General features: G+C 42.6%; 3 protein-coding genes across 5 annotated transcripts in view; 2 read left to right on the forward strand and 1 right to left on the reverse strand.

Moving 5' to 3' along the window:
• Positions 1-446: 446 nt before the first annotated feature.
• Positions 447-6268, reverse strand: LOC111270315 (uncharacterized). Of its 2 annotated transcripts, none has more exons than XM_022850478.2 (6): positions 6094-6268; positions 3606-4037; positions 3219-3434; positions 1227-1339; positions 870-1038; positions 447-651 (listed from the first exon to the last, which is right to left on the reverse strand). In XM_022850478.2, the coding sequence occupies exons 2-5, from the start codon at positions 4017-4019 to the stop codon at positions 891-893; spliced, it is 891 nt and encodes a 296-aa protein (XP_022706213.1). In that variant the 5' UTR covers positions 4020-4037; positions 6094-6268; the 3' UTR covers positions 447-651; positions 870-890. The 2 variants fall into 2 exon arrangements, with proteins under 2 accessions (XP_022706213.1, XP_022706212.1); XM_022850477.2 differs by having other exon boundaries at positions 3606-4112.
• A 152-nt stretch (positions 6269-6420) lies between these two features.
• On the forward strand, positions 6421-10849 carry LOC111270314 (p21-activated protein kinase-interacting protein 1-like). Of its 2 annotated transcripts, none has more exons than XM_022850475.2 (6): positions 6421-6784; positions 7394-7628; positions 7967-8103; positions 8521-8609; positions 8820-9011; positions 9605-10849. In XM_022850475.2, the coding sequence occupies exons 1-6, from the start codon at positions 6727-6729 to the stop codon at positions 10124-10126; spliced, it is 1233 nt and encodes a 410-aa protein (XP_022706210.1). In that variant the 5' UTR covers positions 6421-6726; the 3' UTR covers positions 10127-10849. The 2 variants fall into 2 exon arrangements, with proteins under 2 accessions (XP_022706210.1, XP_022706211.1); XM_022850476.2 differs by having other exon boundaries at positions 6423-6784; positions 7394-7569.
• A 3730-nt stretch (positions 10850-14579) lies between these two features.
• Positions 14580-21490, forward strand: part of LOC111270316 (uncharacterized) — a gene marked incomplete at its 3' end in the record, with an annotated part of 42730 nt that continues 35819 nt past the window's right edge. The window contains 1 exon segment of the mRNA XM_022850479.2: positions 14580-19126.

Consider the following 21490-nt stretch of genomic DNA (forward strand, 5'->3'; position numbering starts at 1 on the left):
ATACTTAAAAGTATATTTTTTTCGTTCCATAATAGCAATTTTAGGATATGCACAAAAAAAATATAGAATTAATTTAGAAATTAAAGGGTACATAAGAACTAAGACATTTCTCGGCTGCTTTTTCTGCATTATTCCGATATCGTATTTTTTTACTATATCTGTAGTAAATATATATATATGTTGAATAAGCCTAACATTTCGATTTTTTTTTAAATTTCTTAATTCATTTAATTCCTGCATCCACTTCAATTTTACCGAAGTGTTAGGACCGATACAACTGACGGCTTTAAACGTAACTACTCACTATATTTTACTCAGTTACTAAATTTACATAACTTTACTTTTTAAGCAATATTTATCTAAAAGCTGACTATAAAGGTTCCTGTTTTCACAGACATCATCATGAAGGAAATTTTTCGCTCTTCTATTGGAAGAATGAAAACATATTATTACATTTCCTATTGCGTTTTATTAGTACAATGGATACCCACACGAAGCATCGCCACTGACGGCTATCGGAATTTACGCGTTTAGTTAAATAAACATGTATTCTACAGTGCATAGTCAGGAAATGAACAATTAACACGTAAACCCCACTAGCAGCTGTGCGAAATATATACATCTTAATTACAGCATTACTATGAAGCTCACCTGAAAAGTCACCCAAATAACAAACACGTAATTATGGCGTGTCTGTGTGCACAAACAAATCCCGCCATATCTTTTTCATCAACATAGGATAAAGTATAGATTGAAGTACGCTAACGACCAATTATAGCGTTCTAAAAATTTCTAGTTTTTAGGCAAATTTACAAACTGTTTCAAAAAAAGGCTTTGATTCTAAGGTCATGTTACCTTCTAAAACCTACTTATTGTAGTTGATGCTGCCGCTACTTGAAAGAGAACGCTAGCTTAGGTCGCGCTTTGCCAGTTTTGTTAAGGATCAGATGTTGTTCAGCTTTCTTCCGTTCCCGTTTCTCCTGCTCGAGGGCCATTCGATCTTCATCCAGCTTTCGGCGCTCCTCGAGGAGTTTCAACCTAAATGAATGAAATATTCAAAAACGAAATTTAATAGTATTAATCATGCCCAATTAACTTAGCAGGCCAACATACCCGGAAAAAGAAAAATATAATGTTATTATACATAATTTCACAGATAAATGCACCATTTGTTGATTTGAGGGCATGTTTTGGTAGTTAAATATTATAAGCTAAGCTGTACGAACCTGTCTTCGGCCACTTTGTGGACGCTTTCGTCAGTCTGCTCCCGCAGCGCCTGAAGCTGTTCGCGGGCTTCATCCAGTTCCTTCTGGGACTCCTCTAGCTTCGTCTTCATCTCCTGTGAAGGTCGATACGTTATTCCCGTGGCTCGAGTTCGCACAACAATTTGCACAACACCACGTGTTTTTCTAGTTTTCTAACCTTCCAGGTTTCTTCGCCCCGCTCGAAACCGAAACCGAGGTCTCGACTCCGACTAGGGCGAAATCAGCTGTTGCTGCTTGTTAATTTGAACCACTGCCACCGCTGGCGTCACAGCTGGTGCTTGCAGTAGCTGAATGATCGGATGATCGGGTTGGGTGTTGTTGCTTTGCATTGTTGTGCTGTTTTGCTTACTTCGTAGTTACTCGTTGTTCATACGTTACTCATGTTGGGATGGTCTTTTTGGGTCGCATTGTAATTGGTTAGCGGTACTTACGGGTTGGTGTCGCGGCCCAGACGGATTGTGTGCTCGTCTAGGCCGTATGTGTGTGCTGGGGACCTCTCGGCATCGGAACTTCCGGCCTGTCTCTTTCTGAGTGTCTTTCTTTCTCTTTTTCTCTGTCTACATACCTGAATGATGCTTCATAAGAATGCGAGCGACTAGAGCGATAGGTCCTTTCTCATCCGGAACAATACTCATCATCAGTGTCCGTAAGCAACCAATCAAATCCAATCTGTCTGATTGTTGATGTTAATGTTCTCATTTTCTTTCTCGATAACCGTGCGGCGAACATGGTCAGTTTGTCAGAGTGTGATATAAAGACAGCACCGCCCAGAGAGAACAGCACCGGCCTAAAAAGATAGATTTTACTACACATGCCACCACACAGCCAAATCCCTGCCAACAGAATGTCCCGTGGCCCACCCGACCCAAAACAGCTAAAACCAGGGAGCACCACAAAGCTGACAGCCTGCCGTTTGCTGTCTGTGTAAGGTTGTTTGAACAAACTAGAACACAAAAGTTAGGGTGGATGAACGTGTAACACGTTTGATTCCCGACATGCCGATCATGGGCCTCACACTGCCGCCAAGACTAGGAAGAAAAGCCTGACGATCAACGCGAGATTATTCTGAATCTCATAAGTAGCTTCAGAATCTCAGGTTTTAGCATCAATCGAGGCTGAGAGTGAGCATTGCATGCGGGTTGAGTTTGCGCTTCAGTTTTGCCGAAGCGATGGATTCATTAAGGAACCAGGGCGAAGCAACATTCAGAGAGAGAGAGAGAGAGCAATGGAGAAATCTCTCCATAGTCGTTTTCGATCCCAGTGGCGTAGTTGTGCTGTATCGGTGCTTGCCGAGTGGTTTCAGAGGTTACTCGGGGCTGATATTTTCTCAGGACTTTCTGAGATGGAGAAGAAGATCGAATCTAGCGAAGAAGAGCGGATCTATGACGAACTTGCCATTCACACAATCCTGTCGTGGAGAGAAACGTCAGCACTCATTCAATCGTTTGACTGTTCGTTTGGCGCATACATTAGGGTAACAACTACAATAACAATGAGGAAGGCACTTTACATACTACGCAATACTTTTGCTTCGAAGCGGCTTGGGTAATACGCAGAGGCAAAGATATTCGATATCGTTAGTGAGGTCACGACAGTAATTTCCTTATACTGATTGGATGGGGGATTTCACAGTGGGAAGATCGATACGATGTATATTATTTATACACTGTTCAAAACCGTCAAAAACTTCAGGGACAGGGGGCAGCCTAAGCATGATTTTGAAAGCGCCTTGAACGAATAAGTCACTTCTTTCTTTTCACTGTTAGATGATGATATAGAAAGCCGCATCGCTTTTATCACATAGAATATCATACAGATATCAGTCAATCTCAGCTGTACAGAGACTACATCAATTCTACGCTCGTACAACATTGATTGGCGCATCGCAAGTCAACTTATTTTCATATGTCATATTTCTGACAATCCTCAGTAGTTAACTTCTTCGTGTCATACCTCTTTGAGCAACTGGTTCTCAAGTCGCAGCTCCTCAGAATTCCTTTTGGCCTGTTCTTCCATTTCAAGTCGAATGTCCTGCCGCATCTTTTCTCTCCGCAATTCCATTTCTTCTTCAACTTTTTGCGGCAAGATTTCGGCCAAACGCCTTTCAACTTCTGCTGTAATTTCCTTCTCGCGCATCAGCTCACGCCGGCGTACTTCAAATGGATCCAGCTGTAAGTAACGACGAAAATCCATGCATTGAACGAATCAGACAGCCATACGGTAGGCATAAGGTCAAAAAGCATTCCTTCGCTCTTTACATAACATTAACTACATAATAATAACAATTTAACATGTTAAAAAAAGTAAGCAATGCGTCCTTACGAAAGCACAACTATTTACCTCAGGCGTCGCCTCTTTGCGAGGCTTCTTCTTGGTAGGCGGCTGTTCGACTGAGGTCTTTTCTTTTTCTCTGTCTCGATCTCTGTCTCTGTCCTTTCCTTTCTCGTCATCGTTATTGTTGTCTGAACTGGAACTTCTACCGCAGCTCGTTGAAGCGCTGCGACTTTGACGGTACGCCCGTGGCACATCTTCGTGACGTCGCTTCGACAATTTTCCATGTCGCGACTCCTTGTGGCTGGACTTCTTGTGGCGTCTGGACGACCTATCTCTTGAGCTATCGCGACCCTCGCGTTCGCGACCTCTCTCTCGACCTCGTTCACGCTCCCTGTCGCCGCGGTCTCGCTTTCGCTTGTGCGAGCTGACTGAGGAGCACTTCGATGGAGATCGGCTGCGGCTGACACTACGCGACATCATCAGAAATGCCGACAACGGCTAAGAATGGCAGACGCGGCCGGAATCGCAGACAGATTGTTGTATAGTTATAGACAGCAGAGAAGCTCTACAACACTATAAAGTCCATAGTGAAACGAACAGGAAAATTATGAAGGAATTAGTTGCTCTAAGCTTTTTTTTACATACACTTACATTGAATATATTCGAAGTTTGTTAATATGATTCGCAAGGAACTTGACTATAATAACATTTACTGTCGCTACCTGCGTAGGCGACGGTGACTCGTGTACTATAAAATATCAAAAGAATGATAAAAACACGAAAATACTTCGCACATGTTTTGTAATTATACACATGTTCAGCACACTTTCACGCAACACAATTTGCACAGAGATATACATGTATCCATTTGATACTATATCAGAGGCGACGACGCTAGTGGTTGTTACATGTTTACGACCGACCAATTACCATTTTGTTTTATTGGAAAAAGAAAGCTTTTTTTTCTCAAAGGGAAAAATATTTCACCTGTCAGCTTTGTCTCGCGCACATATCTTCCCGGAGCTTCAAGTGACCAGTAAAAGAAACTGTTTACCTAATGTAGCTACTTTAAGTGGCCCGACAAACATCACACCTACTAAATTAAGGAAATTACAGATGAATATTAATTTTTATACGTGACAGCGAGCAATAATAGTCTAATAAGCACTACTTAGATGCGCAATCATTTATGTTGAAGTTCGATCAAATGGCAGTTTTATATATCTTTACCCATTACTGGCCACAATCTCATGCCTAGATATCCCTAATAATATACCATGTTATCAATAATATACCATGTTATCCAACAAACATTTACATACATTGAGCATATATTTATCTAATTTGAGTTCCACTAAAGCTATCTATCTTCGCTCAAAGTTCTGAATAAACGCTAGGGTCGTAATCATAAAGTCGATATTTCAGCACTTTAATAGAAAGAAACACTATGTTCTTTAGGCACCATTTCCATTTGTCAATGTTTTCAATTAAGAAAACCCATTTAATTGGCAAACAAATGTATTTTGGCTTAAACCAACTATACCTATTTATACTGCAGCTTACCGAATCCTTGATATAGCGGATCCATAGTCAGACAAAAGAAAAGTTTCTTAACTGAAGATTGTTCAAATATTCCATCAAGAAAACACTTCATGATCATAACAGAATTCATTACTAACACGAGGCGCCCCGTCTATATCACTGCACTATCAACTAAATTTTACAGTTAAATTTTACACGTCAGGACAGACAGGCTGAAGAGGCTATGCATGAATCACGTAACCATAAATACCACCGGACGTTGAGGGACGCATGACTCGTCAGCGTCAAGGGCAACCTAGATTGTTGCTGCTGAGAATAGTGTTTATTAATAAATAAAATAGCACATATATATATATATATATATATATATATATATGTGCTATTTTTAGAACCGCGAAAACAACGAGGTCGTATTGGCTAACCATAAAAAAATACGTAGAGAGTCGGCTATATTACTAGTCAACCCAACTGTCCGCAAAAAGTTAAGCAAATAATGCGGGTTCAACAGTCAAAGAACTGCACATTTACTGCAATGACGTATTCGAAGTTCCACAAACGATCTTCGAATGCTTCCATTAATTATAGGTTACGACAACCGTTACGGTTCTGACCACAGGGTCCTAATTTGAGTAGCCTGACGTAGGCACAGCTGTAAGAATGAGTTTATTATATTTTAGAACTTCGGCGCATGCCTTCCATGCCCGATGAAGGACCACCCATTTTTCTTTCCCACTCCATAAGGACACAGCAGCCATTTTTCGGCCCACAGAATCAATAGAACTATTTTGTTAGTGGCTTAATAGTGAATGCAAATGAGAATGTGTTTGCTCTACTTCTACGATTAGTGACACACAACGTATCGTGCGACATCACGAGCTAAACCTTTCGATAGAACTCCATTACAGCTTAGAATTAGCAGCATTCGTACTTTGTTAGGAAATACTTTCGCATGCCTAAATCATTTCCGAATTTTACCCTTGCCTCCCGTTTATTTAGAGCATGAACAACTTACATTTGTCGCGTCCTACAGGCAGAGCTCAGTCGACGCACGCATGAGCTAAAATCCGCAATAATGAAAACAAGATCGTTTCGCCAGCAACTGTACGATCCTCCTTTGGTTAAACGAACGACTCTCACCAGCACGATCACAGGCTAACTCCTAGCAGCAGACACAAGTCATACAAATGATTCTGTCTGCAGCAGACACAAGTCATACAAATGATTCTGTCTGCTGTCGAAAATAGTTCACTAGGTAGATGTTGTGCCCGGACTTAGCGACACGTTGAAATCTACGCCGTATTCGTCGACACAGCTCTGTGAAGGGTTGACATTTTTCCAAATGGCAAAATGTAAAATCCTACCTAAATCGATATATTTTGAAAGAAATTGAATTTTATAGAAGTCTATCATTCATGTTACTTTATTTTTCATTAGGATTTGGAAGCGCCTATTAATATGGTTAGAAAGTAGCGAAAGTAAACCTAATTGAGAGGTTATGGTAATGTTAAAAACAATGCAGTGGTGTTTTCGCGTTCTCTTCAAAACAAAATGCACGTGAATGGTGTCTTGTTCCCGTATGTCCCGGTTGGCTTTTTATACAGCTGAACATCTTCTAAGATTGTGAAGTGAGGAGACGTCGGTAAAAATGAAGGAATTATCAAAGCCTTTACTGGAAGGCGTAGAAGAATTTGAAATCGTTCTGGGTATGTTTGCGTGACGATAAAGAGTACCATAGTTGTAAAAACAAAAATGAATCACGAAATTCCAGTTCTTTTTAGAGATACGATTCACGCCAAAGTGACTAGAGTTTATAGTAGATTTTCGCTTTCACCAGCCAGGCATCTGCGTAACAGAAGTTTGAAGTAAAAGCGGCGTTTTGAGTTTGAGCCACGGTAACAAATGTTTTACTTCGAGAGTAAACTAACCAGCCTACCAATATACATGAAATGTCAATGTTTTAAAACATAGTACATATTATTTCAGAAAGTCTTAGTACTCTCTTTAATTTTTAGTTTTTTTCGTTTCACTCTGGAGTAAAATTACAGACACGAAGTTTATAAAAATACTCAGATAAACATAAATAATGTAAGACTAAACATTAAATATACTTTTTTTTCTTGAATTTATAATAATTTATTTTTAATAGTATTAAGGTGTATACGTAAAGAGAAAACGTAAAAGAAATCAAAATGTCAAACAAATTATAACGCTTCGCTATAATTACTACGATTCAAAATATATTCCTTAAAGTAAAGACAGTAATTGATCTTAAATCAACTGTAACTAAATATAAGCTAAATTTAACGTTTCAGCAACGTACGAGAATTTTGTTCTTGGCTACTCATTTCGAAGGCTGCAGGATGACCTATTTTGTCTTGTGCAGAGCTTTGCGAATTCAGGTCATCGTGCGTCTGTACGGACTGTGGCGAGTGGGGGCAAATTCATGGCATCCGGCTCCTCAGACGAAACTATCCAATTATATAACATGGCAAGTCGCAAGGAGATGGGAAGTCTTGTGAAGCATGACGGAACAATCAACGCGCTCAGGTTGGCTATATTTTTGTCGATAGAAAGATATTTTTGCTCATAAAGACAGCTGTAAACAAACTTGTTTTTAAGACGGCATGTACGAGCTAACTGAGCTGTGTATTGCAGCTGATATAGCCAGATGAGAATATAGCCAGCCGCTTGCATATATATTGTCAGAGAATATTCGTTTTGGTACATAGGAACATTACCGTTTCATGCACAGAGATGGCATAGAATGCTTTGTACGGCTCATGTTATATGGCCTACGAGAATATTCTCACTGAACTATGAGTATTGTTCACTGAAAAAACAATTGTTAAAATTAATATTTTACGTATACATTTATTGACCTTTAGGTTTCATGGCCAGACACATCTCTTTTCTGCTAGCGATGACGGCACAATTTGCGTCTGGGATACAGGAAGTTGGCAGTGTCTCAGAACGCTCAAGGGGCACAAACAAGCCGTTAATGATATTGCCGTCCATTCATCAGGTGTGTATAGGAATGACTTATCCTTCAGCGGCGTTCATATCATATCCTGTGCCCCGTAAATTAACGATGTTTTGTCAATTCAGTTTGAAATCAGTCGAGAAGTGCTTGAAAAGGAATCTGATTTCGCTACAAATTAATTATTCGCGTATCATTTGAGAATCAAGTGAGGTACAAAGTACTCAAACATTCATTGTATCAAACACACATAGTGAATTTCGCACAATAAGCTCGCTGGTCGTTCACTTTGCAGACCGTCTGTTGATTAGTTAGGACACATTGTACGTCAACCTTAATTTGAAAGAAGCAAAGGGTTATGAGAAAGCCACAATTGCTCATTTGAATCCATCTGCCCATTTAATAGAATTATTTTTCAACGACGGTAATTATTACTTAATACGCAACTTTTTTGTGTTTTAGGCAAACTTTTACTATCAGTCTCTAGAGATAAATCTCTATACACATGGAATCTGGTCAAGGGTCGACCCGCGTTTATCACGAATATCAAAGTACGTCTTCATTGAATTAAGACGAATCTTTTAGATAGCTTACACTACGCTGCCATAGTTGGTTCGATCTAACGTAGTCATTAGGTAGACATCATTAAAGGACTTAATGTTTCTATTTCTTCAAGCACGATTAGTAGACACTTTATTTGAGGTTATATGCAAAATATAGGAAACTAACGAGTGGATTTTACTTTGTCGTCCACGTTAAAGGTGGAGGCTTCACGTGTTGAGTGGTGTCCCACCGACGGACCTGGCGACCTTTTTTTGGTGATCCATGCAAATCAATGCGATATCTATTCAACCGCCGCCGGTGGAATCGTGGGAAGCATTGACTTTGGCAAAAAAATATCCGATCTCGCATTTATCGGTAGACATCTCGTGCTGAGCGGTGAAGAGGGCAAGGTAGATACTTTCAACTGGTTTCTGATCTGTTACAGCCGGTAGATTATTCGTTTCTGTCTACGCTAGTTGAAGCGACATATTTACTGCTACCAGCTTAGGTCCTCATCTAACATCTGAGTTTACAGCTGTTCGGGACATGAGCAATTATCCTAGACAAAACTCGTAAAAGTTCGTTTCGGAAAAACCTGTAAAACAAAACTGGTATTCTTTCCTGTTCAGGACAAATTTTCTTAGAATTGGGATAGCAGTTTGTTATTGGACATCCTGTTTGATAGATCGCTTAAGCCTGTTTAGTATACGCCAGTGTCAGTACCGGACGTCATACTCGCAATGTTTAGCTTAGTAAAGAGAACAATCATCGAGTGTAAAAGGGTCGGCAGAATTAAATGTCTTTGCAGAGATATATAATGACCTCAGAAACAAAGTTGTCGGCTCAACAATTTCGCGTTTCCTTTTCCTTTGATAAAAAAATACTGAGTGCCAACTTGAGATCAGGTTCTCTACTCTCAGCGTTTTACTCATTGCACTATCGCGGCAGTCCTCAATAATGTCATTATCATAATGATGACATTTGTTGTGCTTTATTCTTTCAGGTGAACATATTCGATCTGTCAGTGAGAGATGACCTCGGCAGAGTGGCTCCGTCGTGTTTGGTTGACTTCAATGCCGACCCATCAGGAGCGCGTATAAAATGTGTAGCTTATGCAGGCCCTTCTGAGCTAATGGGATGCCATTACCTCGTCACAGCCACCAGCGAAGGAGTGATTACCGTGTGGCGCGTTAACATCGCAAGTGAAAGCAGTGACGACAAAAATAAAGTACGTCAACTCACAAACACGACAGCAGGTTGCAGGGTGACGGCATGTGACATCTACATAAAAGCAACTGAAAGTGATGGACCCTCAGCAGGCGATGACCGCAAGGCCGCGGCAAAACAGGAAACAGTGTTAAAAAAAACAACTGCTACAAAGAAAAGACCGTCGAAAAGCGAAAATTATCAAAAAAAAATAGACGAACGACGACAACAACAATTCATCGTCGAACCGAAAAAGATTAGGACCCTAGACATAAAACAAGTAAGGAAACCGGGCACTGTCAAAGGCAAGAAGACATAAATAACGTAGTGAAAATAGAACTCGCGCCAGACCAAGTTGCGGCTATTGCGATAAAAAAAAATGTAAAAAAATACTTTGTACACATGTCATATTGCAGAATAAAAAACAATGATGACATTCTCATGAGCTAGGTCGGCTATGACATGCAAACTGACACGTTGGCAGAAATTACGTTTGGACTGCCGTTGTGATAATGACAATCTCTTTGTAAAACCTTTAGACCAACTGTTATATCAGACACACTTCAAAGATTTGTGTCTGAATGGTGCATTACAAAAACGTATATCAGGCAATCAAAGAGAAGCAAGGCAAATTAGTAGTTGCATATTCGTGTATCATAAGTAATGAAATTTAACGCCGTAAGGGCCTATTTATTATCATAATGAGGTATTACATTAATCTGTATATCAAAAAGAAACAAAGTACAAGACGCGTATATATTGATTCTTTGATTAAGAAAGACTAGTATAACAATTTACTGCCGCACATTTAGAAATTGTGTTTGAGCGGCAGCGAATTTATGCGATACGCCGTACGAATTAGGTGCCTCCGGTTCAAATAAAAATGTACTGAATTATAAAATGGGCTAACACTGAGGCGCTCGTTTAAAATGGAGAGAAACGAAAAGCGACGGTTTAGTTATTTCATGAACGTTAGCTAGATTGTATTGTGCTATAAAATAAATACTTCAAATAAATCCATGATGCAGGAAATATAGAATCACAGGCGAGTATTCTAATCCTGCTGTTCATAGTTTGTTTCTCACGTAGGTAGTTTCATCCGGTAATTGTTTACTATAAATAAGGAACTACTGATTTATATTAAATCAGTTGATTATAATACAATAATTGTGTTATTATTTCGTAGATGTTCATGGTACGTATACTGGCTAATTTGAATTCGTCTAACGAAATTTAGTGTAAAACGGTAAATAGCGTAGTATGTTTACGATTCCGCCAGCAATATACTTTCGATTCCGCCAGCGATTCTCGTTAGACGGTCTCGTTAGATTCCACAGTTAGTTGTTAAGGTTAGCCTTTCTGTTCTCTTTATTTATATACTTGACGTCTCTTAAAGGGCATATTGCGAACGAACTACCACCGAATCGAGTTTCTTCGGTCAATTAGTTATTTTTCTAGAAAGAGATTTCCTACAATCTCATTCGATCTTCGTCGTTAATTTTTGTGCGACCATATGTACAAAGGCGATTATAAAGTTTTAGGGATATCATCGTGCTAAATTTGTTTATCACTGATTCTTTCCGCTTTGGTAAGGGTTATTCAACCTTCCGTCATCCATTTGGCAGTGCAGGTGATGCGGCGACCCTGTCCCGAAAAATGCCGCCCGGGATAATATGCCCGAGTGATAGCTTGTTCCCAAACGCAAACGAATTGATCTTGGCCGTAAAAAACTTAGTCCTGTTTTTTCCAAACGCTTCTTCTACCGGCACAGCGAACTCTGCCAACATGATTGTCTGCTGGTCGAATGGACAGTGTCTAATTCGGGTTGTACTTCAGTGCGTTACCAGACGAACTATCCAATTTCTATTATATTTTAGACAAATTTGCAAACAATTGACCTTTACGATGGACATTCCCCTTCGCATTTGTGTATAGTACACCTGCGCATTGCAATCAGCTGAATATATCTGTCAAGATGTTTCTGTTTACAAATTCAAAATTAACCTTCACTACGCACTCCTTTCTTCCACTGTATCCCAAGCCTAGTGTGGGAGTTGCCACACGATCTATTCATGAATTTGTCTATGTTGCAAGCGGTCGTGACTTCGTGACCGTCATATACTACATCGCGATCGCCCGCCTTATGGATCGGTCACTTCGGTCCACGTCGCCCTGCGTTCTTCCATCTACGTCTGGAAAACGTTCAACAAACTGAAAACAACCACTTATATATATATATATTACATGGCTGAGAGGACTATTAATGATGAATTTTATGTGGTTCTTCCATATCTGCTTGATGAGCAAGCGTCAGTCAATTTGGCATCGACTGCTCCACACGCTAGACCCTCAAGGTCGTCCATCGCAATAATGACGATAAAAAGCGGTGACCGTAACTAGGGTCACGCCACTGTTAGTAATGGATTGCTGACAATCATGCGTCTGAGCTCTCACTATTACCTCATGACATTAACATCCCTGTGAGTGAACCGTAAACGTAAAACTCGTTTGAGAAAGTTTGATTTGATGACATTTCATCATTTCTTGTGAAGGGTTTTCGGATATTTCTCAGCATTGCTCTCTCTCTCATGAGGACTAAAAATTAAGCTTATTGCATCGACTTGTCCGGAACAGTCTACACGAAAAACCAGTAAACATTATTTGACTTAAAAGATATCCCTATATAGTGCACAGATGGACTTATAACTATCTATCGTTTGTTCAAATAGTGCAACAGAAAGATAGATATTATCGTTCCATACGGTGATTTCATTCCACAATGGTTTGAACCATTACAGTGCCTTATGTTTGTGGTCGTCAACAGCACATTGAGGCGCTACTAATTTTTACTTGTTTGAGCAGGCATTTTCTGGACAGATGATCTCATCGACTTTGCCACGTTTACAGTAACTATTACGAAGGCTGCTGAGTGAAGTTATATATTTCTAACTTTCTGACCAAATTCGTCATGAGGGAACAGCAATGACATCGTTGCCTTAACGGGAACACTACATGTTTGTATAATAATGGCGCTCGGACTTTAACTGCGCCAGTTGAAGGCAAGAAATTGTAACTCGTACATATATATGATGTGTTTGAAACAGAGTTTTAGCTTAGAAAGAGTGAGAATTCAATTTTTGATTTATTTATTGGACAATTGACGAACACAGCTTACGTTATAACTTACCCTAACGAAAAAAAAACCTGACTACGAAGAGGTGAGTCAGTTGGTCGGTTGAAATAGGACAGTAGTACTTTTCTTAAAATTACAATTATTGTCATTTGACTTGGATGTACCCGAAATAATGATCTGCTTGACGTCAAGTATGGCGGCAGAACTGTGCATCAGTTGCTCACATGCACGTATAATAATAATAGATAAAGTGAACTCATGAGCAAATGCTGGCGTGACATCTTGATTCTTATGCCATTCACGGGTGCATCTTGTTACTTTATCTCCTGTGAGGTTCAGTATTTCTTAAAATACTTAACTCTTGGAGGATATGTTTTATACTATGCCCAATTTCAGAAATTATAGCGTAACAGGCAGGTACTTAGTGGGTGGAATGTGTCAGCTATTATTTTACCGTGTCGTAACTGGGAAAAACGATTGATAAAATTATTTGCACTAACATGGTAATGACCAGTTCGTAAACAGGCCACCTAATTACAGTTGAAAAAAAATGCTGAGCTGAATTTGGAACCTAAAATCTGCTCACTGAAGCTGATATGTAGGTATTTCACAATGAACCTATATTTTTTTTTATTACGATAAAGTATTTAATTGGCTGCAGGCAGCTTTTATGATAGCAATTTCATCTAAATCAGGCTATTTACAAATCTAAATCAACACAGAAATCCAGGAATAACCCGATTAAACCACAATAGTTTCTTCTATGAATCTATGCATATGGCTAACCAACGAACTGACCACTCTTATAGCGGTATGCGTTTCATCTTCGTGCGCAATAATGTGATAAAATTATATAAATAAGGATGTCGTTTATAGGTACAAACGGGAAATAAAATGTCAATTAAATGCACATAGGCAACGCAAGCTCTTTAGATTCGAGTCGAGTGAAAAGAACATATACGGATATTCAAATCAAATGGCAAACTGACATTCAGTCTACTTTTACAAAAAATGATTTAAAAATTTCACCGTAAATCACCTTCTAAAGTGTCTAATTTTTAACGAATGTCTGTCAACGATGCCTGGCCTTCGTAACCAAAAATTTTTCCTAATTTCCATTTGTGTTCTCCCTCTCTCTCTCTCGTTTTTCTACTGAGGTAGACCATTATGTTATTTGCCTTTGGAAACGACTCTCCAACATGTCTGCGGGCATACGCTTTCGCTTGGTTTACAATATTCAGCTATACCATGGTTCACCCCGCGCGGCTGAAACTTGCCAACACCGACCACCGCCAATCCTAAGCCACTCAGTCGACCACCCGAAAAAACTATATTAACTGAGATAATAGCCTATGTGCGAAAACGGCGTGCGAAACTCGAGTCCGGCCATTGCGAGGAGAGTGTATTTGGCTACTATGCTTGCCTGTTGCTCGTTCCTCGGCCAGATCCACAAATAAACAATAAGAAACCAGCATAATATTACACTACCCAGTGCGTCGTCTGCTACCAGTGCTCTTCGCGAACCGTTCATCGTCGCTCGTACGGGTAGGCCGCCGCTGTTGCCATTTCCAACGATGTAGTAGTACCCAAATGCCATTCTTGCACTATTAAGCTACTGCTAGTGTTTAATCGCTACTGCGCAAGGCCGATAGCAGACAGATCTTATTTGTGTACGAACCTATATAACTGGTTAGCGCATGTCCCGGAGCAGACGACCCTAATCTGACGAAACATCATCGGCCATCACCGACGACTTAGCTTATCGGACCACCATTAGCAGACGATGTACAGCAGCTCTGCTGGCACGAGTTGCAACAACACAGCGTTAGGGGGTGAGTGTAGCAACAGCACTGGATCGCTCCGGCCATTCTCGGTCGAGAATCGGCGAGTCTCTCCGGGTACAGGCAGCGCTGTACCAGTCGCGCTCAGTCTCCCCGCCTGGCCGCTTTAGTTGTGCTAGCAACTTGTCCGCCTCGCTCCTGGCTGGCCGTCTGTGGCTCACAGTGGTCGGTGCTGCTGCTGCTGCTGCTGCTGCCGATCTGCTGTTGCTAGCACGGTACTCGGTCGTTTCTTGTGTGGCTGTGATTGACTCCTGTTGGCTGGAAGAAGCAGAGAACTAATAGCAGCAGCAGCAGCCGCCGCCGCAGCAGCTGTTGTAACAGCAGCAGCAGCAGTTATCGTCACAGCAGAATTAGCTGTGGCCGCAGAAGCGGTAGCAGCGGGGAACTGATGCTCTGTGTTGCAGCTGATGGCGGTGTGCGACGGACGGTTATTAACTCGCTCAGTCGTTCGCTTGTTCACGCAGTCACTCAACGGTACGTTTCTGCTGTTCCGCGTTCGTCCGTCTCTACTGTTGTGTTGCACCACGTCTCTTTCTGTGCCGTGCTCTTCGTTCGTCGCTGTCGTTTCTAACCGCTGCCATCGAAAACGGCGCGTTAGCGGCGCTACCAAACTAATTCGATTTAGACAGCTCACGCCGCAATATCGCATAGGCGGTGGCTGCAGCGGCGGCATCGGTCGTAGCATGGTACGAAGAGATGGTTCCTAATGGTATACGACTGTAGTAGACAACTAGACAGACGTAAGCAACAAAGTAAGAACGGACCGCCGGAGCTGAGATCAATGATGGTCGCTAGCTTACGCGAACGAATGAAATCAGCAGGAGCTGAGCAGTGATTGTCCTGCACGCAGCACAGCAGTGGCTTGGATCCCTAGCCGTGAATTTACCGTGAGCTCTAGTTGTGTACAGTAGACGTGTGCACACAGGTCTCTGTCAATCTACCTCGAAGCAACCTGGCGCCAGAAAAACATCGTAGAGAACTTCTACGGTCAGAAGCACGGAAAAAAGCACCGTGCGATTCGTAATAAGACTGCTGTGTGCGTTTGCCGTTAGTGCTGGGCGACGGCCATAGCTCGGTGGAGTTGCTGTTAGCAGCTCTTGCAACGATTACCAGTACGACATTACGGACGATTTATAAGTGCGAGTCGTTGCTTCTACGCCACTCAGTGAGTGGTGATGTCTCGAGCGACGATGGCTCACACTGCGGCGATCATTACAATGTAGGAGCAATGCTACCCAGTTCAACTCGACCTGGCTCTTCCACACCGAGTCTATGAGCGAGTTTGTGAATGGCGGAACGAGGATTTTTCACTGACTACTGACAAATTTCTAAAACAATAGTAGCTTGATTGGTAGCTAGCTGAACCTGCTGCTGGCAAATTCGACCACACCTACAGTTAGTGATAATCTTTAAGATTGGCTTGATCTGTTCTGCTACGTAAAAGGCCGATAACGGACCAGATCCTTGATAGCTACGCCCGCTTGAAAAAGCACTCAATCCTTCGTTGTATAGCTGAGTCGGCTGCTCTGACAAGAACGGTATTTACCCCGGAGGCACAAACGGCAACGGGAGAATGTCACGGGGCCATAGGAAGGGCACAGCTTGTGCTTACCCAGTCGTTTTCTAAGCCAACTCTTAAGTGACAAATTCTACTGATAGCGCTGCTGTCTACAAAGTGTTTGGACCACATACGGATACAGAGTGTATTTGGTAATAGGCGTGAATGGGTGAGGGCGAAAGGGACGACAAGAAGCTATCGGCAGTTTGGTCACGCACCAATCTTAAGTGATCACAATCACAATGTGTTCGCTTCTGTATGAAACCTAGCTACCATGACGTACTTGTCACGACGAGGAGTGCATCATAGTACCGTCAAAGTGAGAGCAACTGTCCGCTTCACTATGTGGAATATCTAGACGTGAAGACGACGCTAATTTTTTTGTTGTCATTGGGCACTTTCTTCTATTATTGTATGTGCTCGGAGTGCCACGGAACGTGTGGAGTTTGTGGCAATGTGACGTGAAGTAGGAAGGACTGCGAGAATCCAATCACGTTCAAGTTCGCTGGAGTCCTTTCTACATAGTTCAGTGTGTGCATGAAAGCGAGTGATTGTGTACGACGAAAAAAGTCTTCGTAGCCAGCCAGCCAGCCAGCGTCGCTTAGGACACTTGATACCAATCAATAGCAGCAATAACGTCGACAGTGGCTTTACGCTTTGCCTACTGATACAACAACTACGAGTGATGATCGCCGACCAGGCGAGTTCGTTCAACCACAAAGCTAATTGACTGTCCAGCTAGTATATAATACGCTTAGTAATATCACTGCAGAGATTCAGGAGTGACCTACAAACTGAGCTTGACGCAGCAGCGAACAGCGGAGGTGGTAGGTACGGACAAGCGAGCCGAATCCGATTGATCTGTTCGTCGGTGTATTCATTCTCTGTTCATCGGTCGATCAAACGAGCTGCGCGAAGCACCGCTTAGGATTGGATCTAGATCGGTACTCCCGTCTCCGTCTAAACTGTAGGCATACAGCAGACAAACAAGCTGCAGTGATTACCATTACGTGTTTGCATTATCTGCTCGCTGCTGTTATTGTTATCGTAGTGGTGCTGTTCTATAAATGTTGAAAGTGGGCGCGCCGTCCTGCCACTTCTGCCATGCTCATGGCACGCCGCTAATCTGCTAACCAGCCGCCCATCTCAGGCGTCTATCTAGCGATCCTCCAGCTAGCAATCTCATTGTAGGAGCAACCGCGGCGGCGGCAGCGGCAGCAGCAGCAGCGATAAGAGTCGTCTGGGACAGAGAAACCTACAACGATCAAAAGCACCATCGGTAGCAGCCAGTCGCAGCAACTGCTGGAGGCCGACCGCACCACGACCACTCTGCAGCAGCATCAATAACAACAAACACAGCAGCAGCACAAGCCGGCCGTGTATGTCGTGACGCGGAGTTGCACCGAGGATCCATCAACAGGCGACCATCGCTCGTTCCGCTGTTTGGGGTTCGACAGAATAAACACAACAACCACATCGGCAATGAGGACAAATGCGGCGTCCCGGCATCGGCAACAACGAAAACGCTGAACAATACCAACGTGGATACTTGTATCGACATGGATAACGATAATACCAGTCATAAGAATAGTATTAATAATACCTGCACGAGTACGGCAGCCGCAAACTCTATTTCAACGGATAGCGTTACTCATCGAATTGAGGTAGGCGGGTAGTTTCCAATAGATAGAATTAGAAGTAGTATACATTTCGCGTATTCATCATTCTGTAGTGTTATTGGTGTTTCTGTGCGAACGAACGCACGTTCAAACAGTCGTAACGACTGGCAGATAGGACCGAATCGGCAAAAAGACATCTATGTAACGTAAACAAATTTAAAATTAAACGGCTAGTGACCATAGCCAGTACGTGTCATCTGTGGACTTTTGAACGAACCCTGTTGCACATTGTAGCCATGTACAGGTAACAAGTAGCGGTGACAAGCCAGCTGCTGTCAACTATTTTGGTTTAGACTAGCAATGTGTTGTTGTTAGTCACATTGTGCTTCTATAGCCTAACTGATCCTATTTAAACAGCATCAATCGTTAGACAGGTGTGTACCTTTTAATATACAGGTGCGCTCGCCAGTTAACAGAGAGCGAGCGGCATTTTAAAAAAATGCCTCAACCATGCTTAGGAACGTCGTAGAAAAGATGGTGTGGCGGCGGCGGCGGCGGCGGCGGCGGCGGCTTCAGTGATAGTCGGTTTCGAAGGCGCATGTTATGTATTATTGTACGACGGTGTAGCAGGTTGCACAGAGAAGTGTACCTCGTATCTGTATTTCACTGGAGCCAGCAAAGGATTGAAATGTTCCTATTGAGCGATGACTAAAGTTACAGTTTAATGGCTGCATTTGGCGTTCCAAGTGGGTAGATTACGTCACACGTGTACGGATCGAACTAGCGCAAGTGTGCAAGCAGTGTATGACCGAAAAATGTAACGAGTATCTCTACGCTAGATGAGACGATTACGATGACGATCAGCAGCTATGTCGCGGCGTTAGCAACTGTGCTAAAAGTATAACAGGACAACAAAGTCCGGTACAGCGGGACGAGGAAAGAATCGCTTGCTCACTCAACGTTTGATCCCACGCGTTTTCACCATGCTCGAAGATTTCACGCCTGTTTCAGCCGGCTATAATCGCCTACTACATCTGTGTGTCGGGGACAATTGTATGGCCGGGCGAAGTGGCAAATGCGGCGGTCGAAATTCACGGACCGATTGGGTATATCGTATCTCGCCATATATCCACCTCCAGCCTACTGCATATAAGGAATAGAGACATACGTAAGTGTCTTCCGTGCTACCGATGAACAAGTAGGTGTTATCTAGGTTGAAGCGTTTGCTGTCGAAATGTTTGCTCTGTTTCTTGAGAATAAAGCGAGTTTGGCATCGTACGTCGTGCGTACAAGTCGACTCCCCTTAAATCGTTCTTTATTATTGCCAATCACGTGCGCTATTGGCCAGCGTCGACTAGAACAGCTTGTAGAAACTATCGACTAGAAAACGGTCGTCGAACAGTTGACAACAACATTAGCTCACAATTGAACTGACTCCTAGAATAATAATATCGGCTGTGCACTGCAAGGGTAATTGTCGAGCCGCCAGCTAAGTAGTTCACTCGAAACTCGCATTTCGCTGTTTAAATATAAATAGGCAAGACCACCCGGCGCCGAGTAGTGTCGTTTGGTCGCTAATTAAAGTCATTATTTTGCACCGACGGCAGTGAATAACAGAACATAGACCAGCTGTGCATATCTGCACCGTTAGCAAGCATGCGAACGTATGCATGTTTGCACATTTCCTATACGCCTTACATGCACGTACAAATATCGGTATGATTGTCGCCTACCGTTGTGGTGTAGTCCTTTTTTTATGCGTGAATTTTCATCTCACTGCAAAATTTCGCTAGCATTAGGCTGTGCCAACAGCTGGAGGTGCAACAGCAACGGGCAGAGACCATTTACAAACGACGGCCCGACACTGCCAATAGCAGCAGTAGCAAGAATGTACTTGTATCTCCTAAAACGAACGTGCGGACAGTGGACATGAGGGCACCCAGGCAGCGTCACCACGGCTGACATTCACAGTTGCTTTAGCCGTGGGTAACGGTCCAGTTGTGGCTGGATAGCTGGATTGGAGTTGCATCGGCCGGACATGGCCAGCTGCCATTACACAATGGCAACAGCAGCAACTTGCTTATTGCAGAAGTACCTGACACCAGTAGCAACTTTGGGGCATAACAAGGATATGATGATGATCGCGATAATGGCGACGCCGCTGATGATAAAAAAAAAATGGCGACAGCACCGCTGACGGCACCCACGAATTGACGCTGTTTGCTGTAAGGACTAATGAATATAGCCATATACGATGGATGGATGGAAGGGCTGTGTTGCGCAGTATTGTCAATAATTGCTGGTGTCTTCTTTGTCCTGCTGGTGCTACTGCTGCTGCTGCCGCCGCCGCCGCCGCCGCCGCTGTTGCTGCTGCTGCTGCTGCTACTGCAAGGCGACGTTAAAGCTGTGATGTTGCCGTCGTCGTTGTTTGGGGCTGCTTTTTAGCGTCGTGCTAACACCGCTAAAGTCAATCGACAATAAACTCTGGCAGTTTTGTTGCTGATCTGCCACTACTGCCGTTCGTTCGGCAAAAACAGAGGAAGAGAACTTTTCGAACAATCGAAACTTTATGCGCGAACAGCAGACGGTGGTACTTCGCAATGGTCGCGGCATGACAGGAGCGCAGGAACTGAGCCGCCGTTCTCATCATCTTCATGTGCGTTACACAGACACCCCAACTCTATAATATTTGTATATGTGTAGTTGTTCCGTGGCCTATTGCCAGAAGCTTTAATAATTAGTCTTCCATTAGCACCGTATTTCGCAACCTGGTGGCCAATATCTCATTGTTACCTCCCCTATTCTGGGCATGTTCGCACAATCAGTTGCTCCACATACATAATTAAACATAATTGCATTATATATGATAAACATAACTGTCATTGTGATTATTTATTGTTTTTGTCTTGCAGTGTAAAACCATGCAGGTAGTAAGCTGCAAGTTATATTTAGCAACGATATGAAAATTCGAGCTCGAAACTTTTAGGTAGTGAACAGTTCTGGCTTTCTTTCTTTCGTTAGTGCCATTGTTGGCGTTAGTCCATAGTAGCATACCTGGGTGGACCGCTAGTGCCATTCCTTCATTTCTTGCTGGAACTGTTAATAGTACCTTTTCACTTGAAGGTCGGCAAGTTAGACAAGTCCGTTAACTGTACTCAGTGGTGCGTGCCACTGTGGAATCCGTGTATGCTCTCTCCCACGGCATTCGCTACCTGTCAGTAATATAAACAACAACAACAACTGTATTTCGGCGATAACGTCTGGAGCGACCGAGCGAAAAAAACGCCGGAGGACGCGAATTAACCTACTCACCCCAGGCCGTAGTTGTTATCGTTATGGCTTCTGTTCTATTAGATGGGGTAGTTGAGGTCATTGTTTTTTCTGGACGGACTTCAGAAAAACAGAATAGCTCTTTCGTTCTTCGTATTATTCCGCTACTTGTCGGCTTGCGTTGGTCATGGAGGTACGTTCAGAAAACTAGAGGAGCCTGTGTATGGAATTTAGATCAGGGCCTACTGTGATATTGTCGTTG

Source organism: Varroa jacobsoni, unplaced genomic scaffold (assembly GCF_002532875.2).
Source record: "Varroa jacobsoni isolate VJ856 unplaced genomic scaffold, vjacob_1.0 scaffold_1463, whole genome shotgun sequence".
In the NCBI taxonomy this organism is placed as follows: domain Eukaryota; kingdom Metazoa; phylum Arthropoda; class Arachnida; order Mesostigmata; family Varroidae; genus Varroa; species Varroa jacobsoni.

Excerpts from the sequence above, each read along its gene's own strand:
- LOC111270315 (XM_022850478.2), bottom strand. The coding sequence starts at position 4,019 with ATGATGTCGCGTAGTGTCAGCCGCAGCCGATCTCCATCGAAGTGCTCC. Across the intron at positions 3,435-3,605 it reads GCAAAGAGGCGACGCCTGAG|CTGGATCCATTTGAAGTACG; the intron begins GTAAATAGTTGT and ends CGTTACTTACAG. Across the intron at positions 1,039-1,226 it reads CACAAAGTGGCCGAAGACAG|GTTGAAACTCCTCGAGGAGC; the intron begins GTTCGTACAGCT and ends TCATTCATTTAG.
- LOC111270314 (XM_022850475.2), top strand. The coding sequence starts at position 6,727 with ATGAAGGAATTATCAAAGCCTTTACTGGAAGGCGTAGAAGAATTTGAA. Across the intron at positions 6,785-7,393 it reads AGAATTTGAAATCGTTCTGG|CAACGTACGAGAATTTTGTT; the intron begins GTATGTTTGCGT and ends TTAACGTTTCAG. Across the intron at positions 7,629-7,966 it reads GGAACAATCAACGCGCTCAG|GTTTCATGGCCAGACACATC; the intron begins GTTGGCTATATT and ends ATTGACCTTTAG.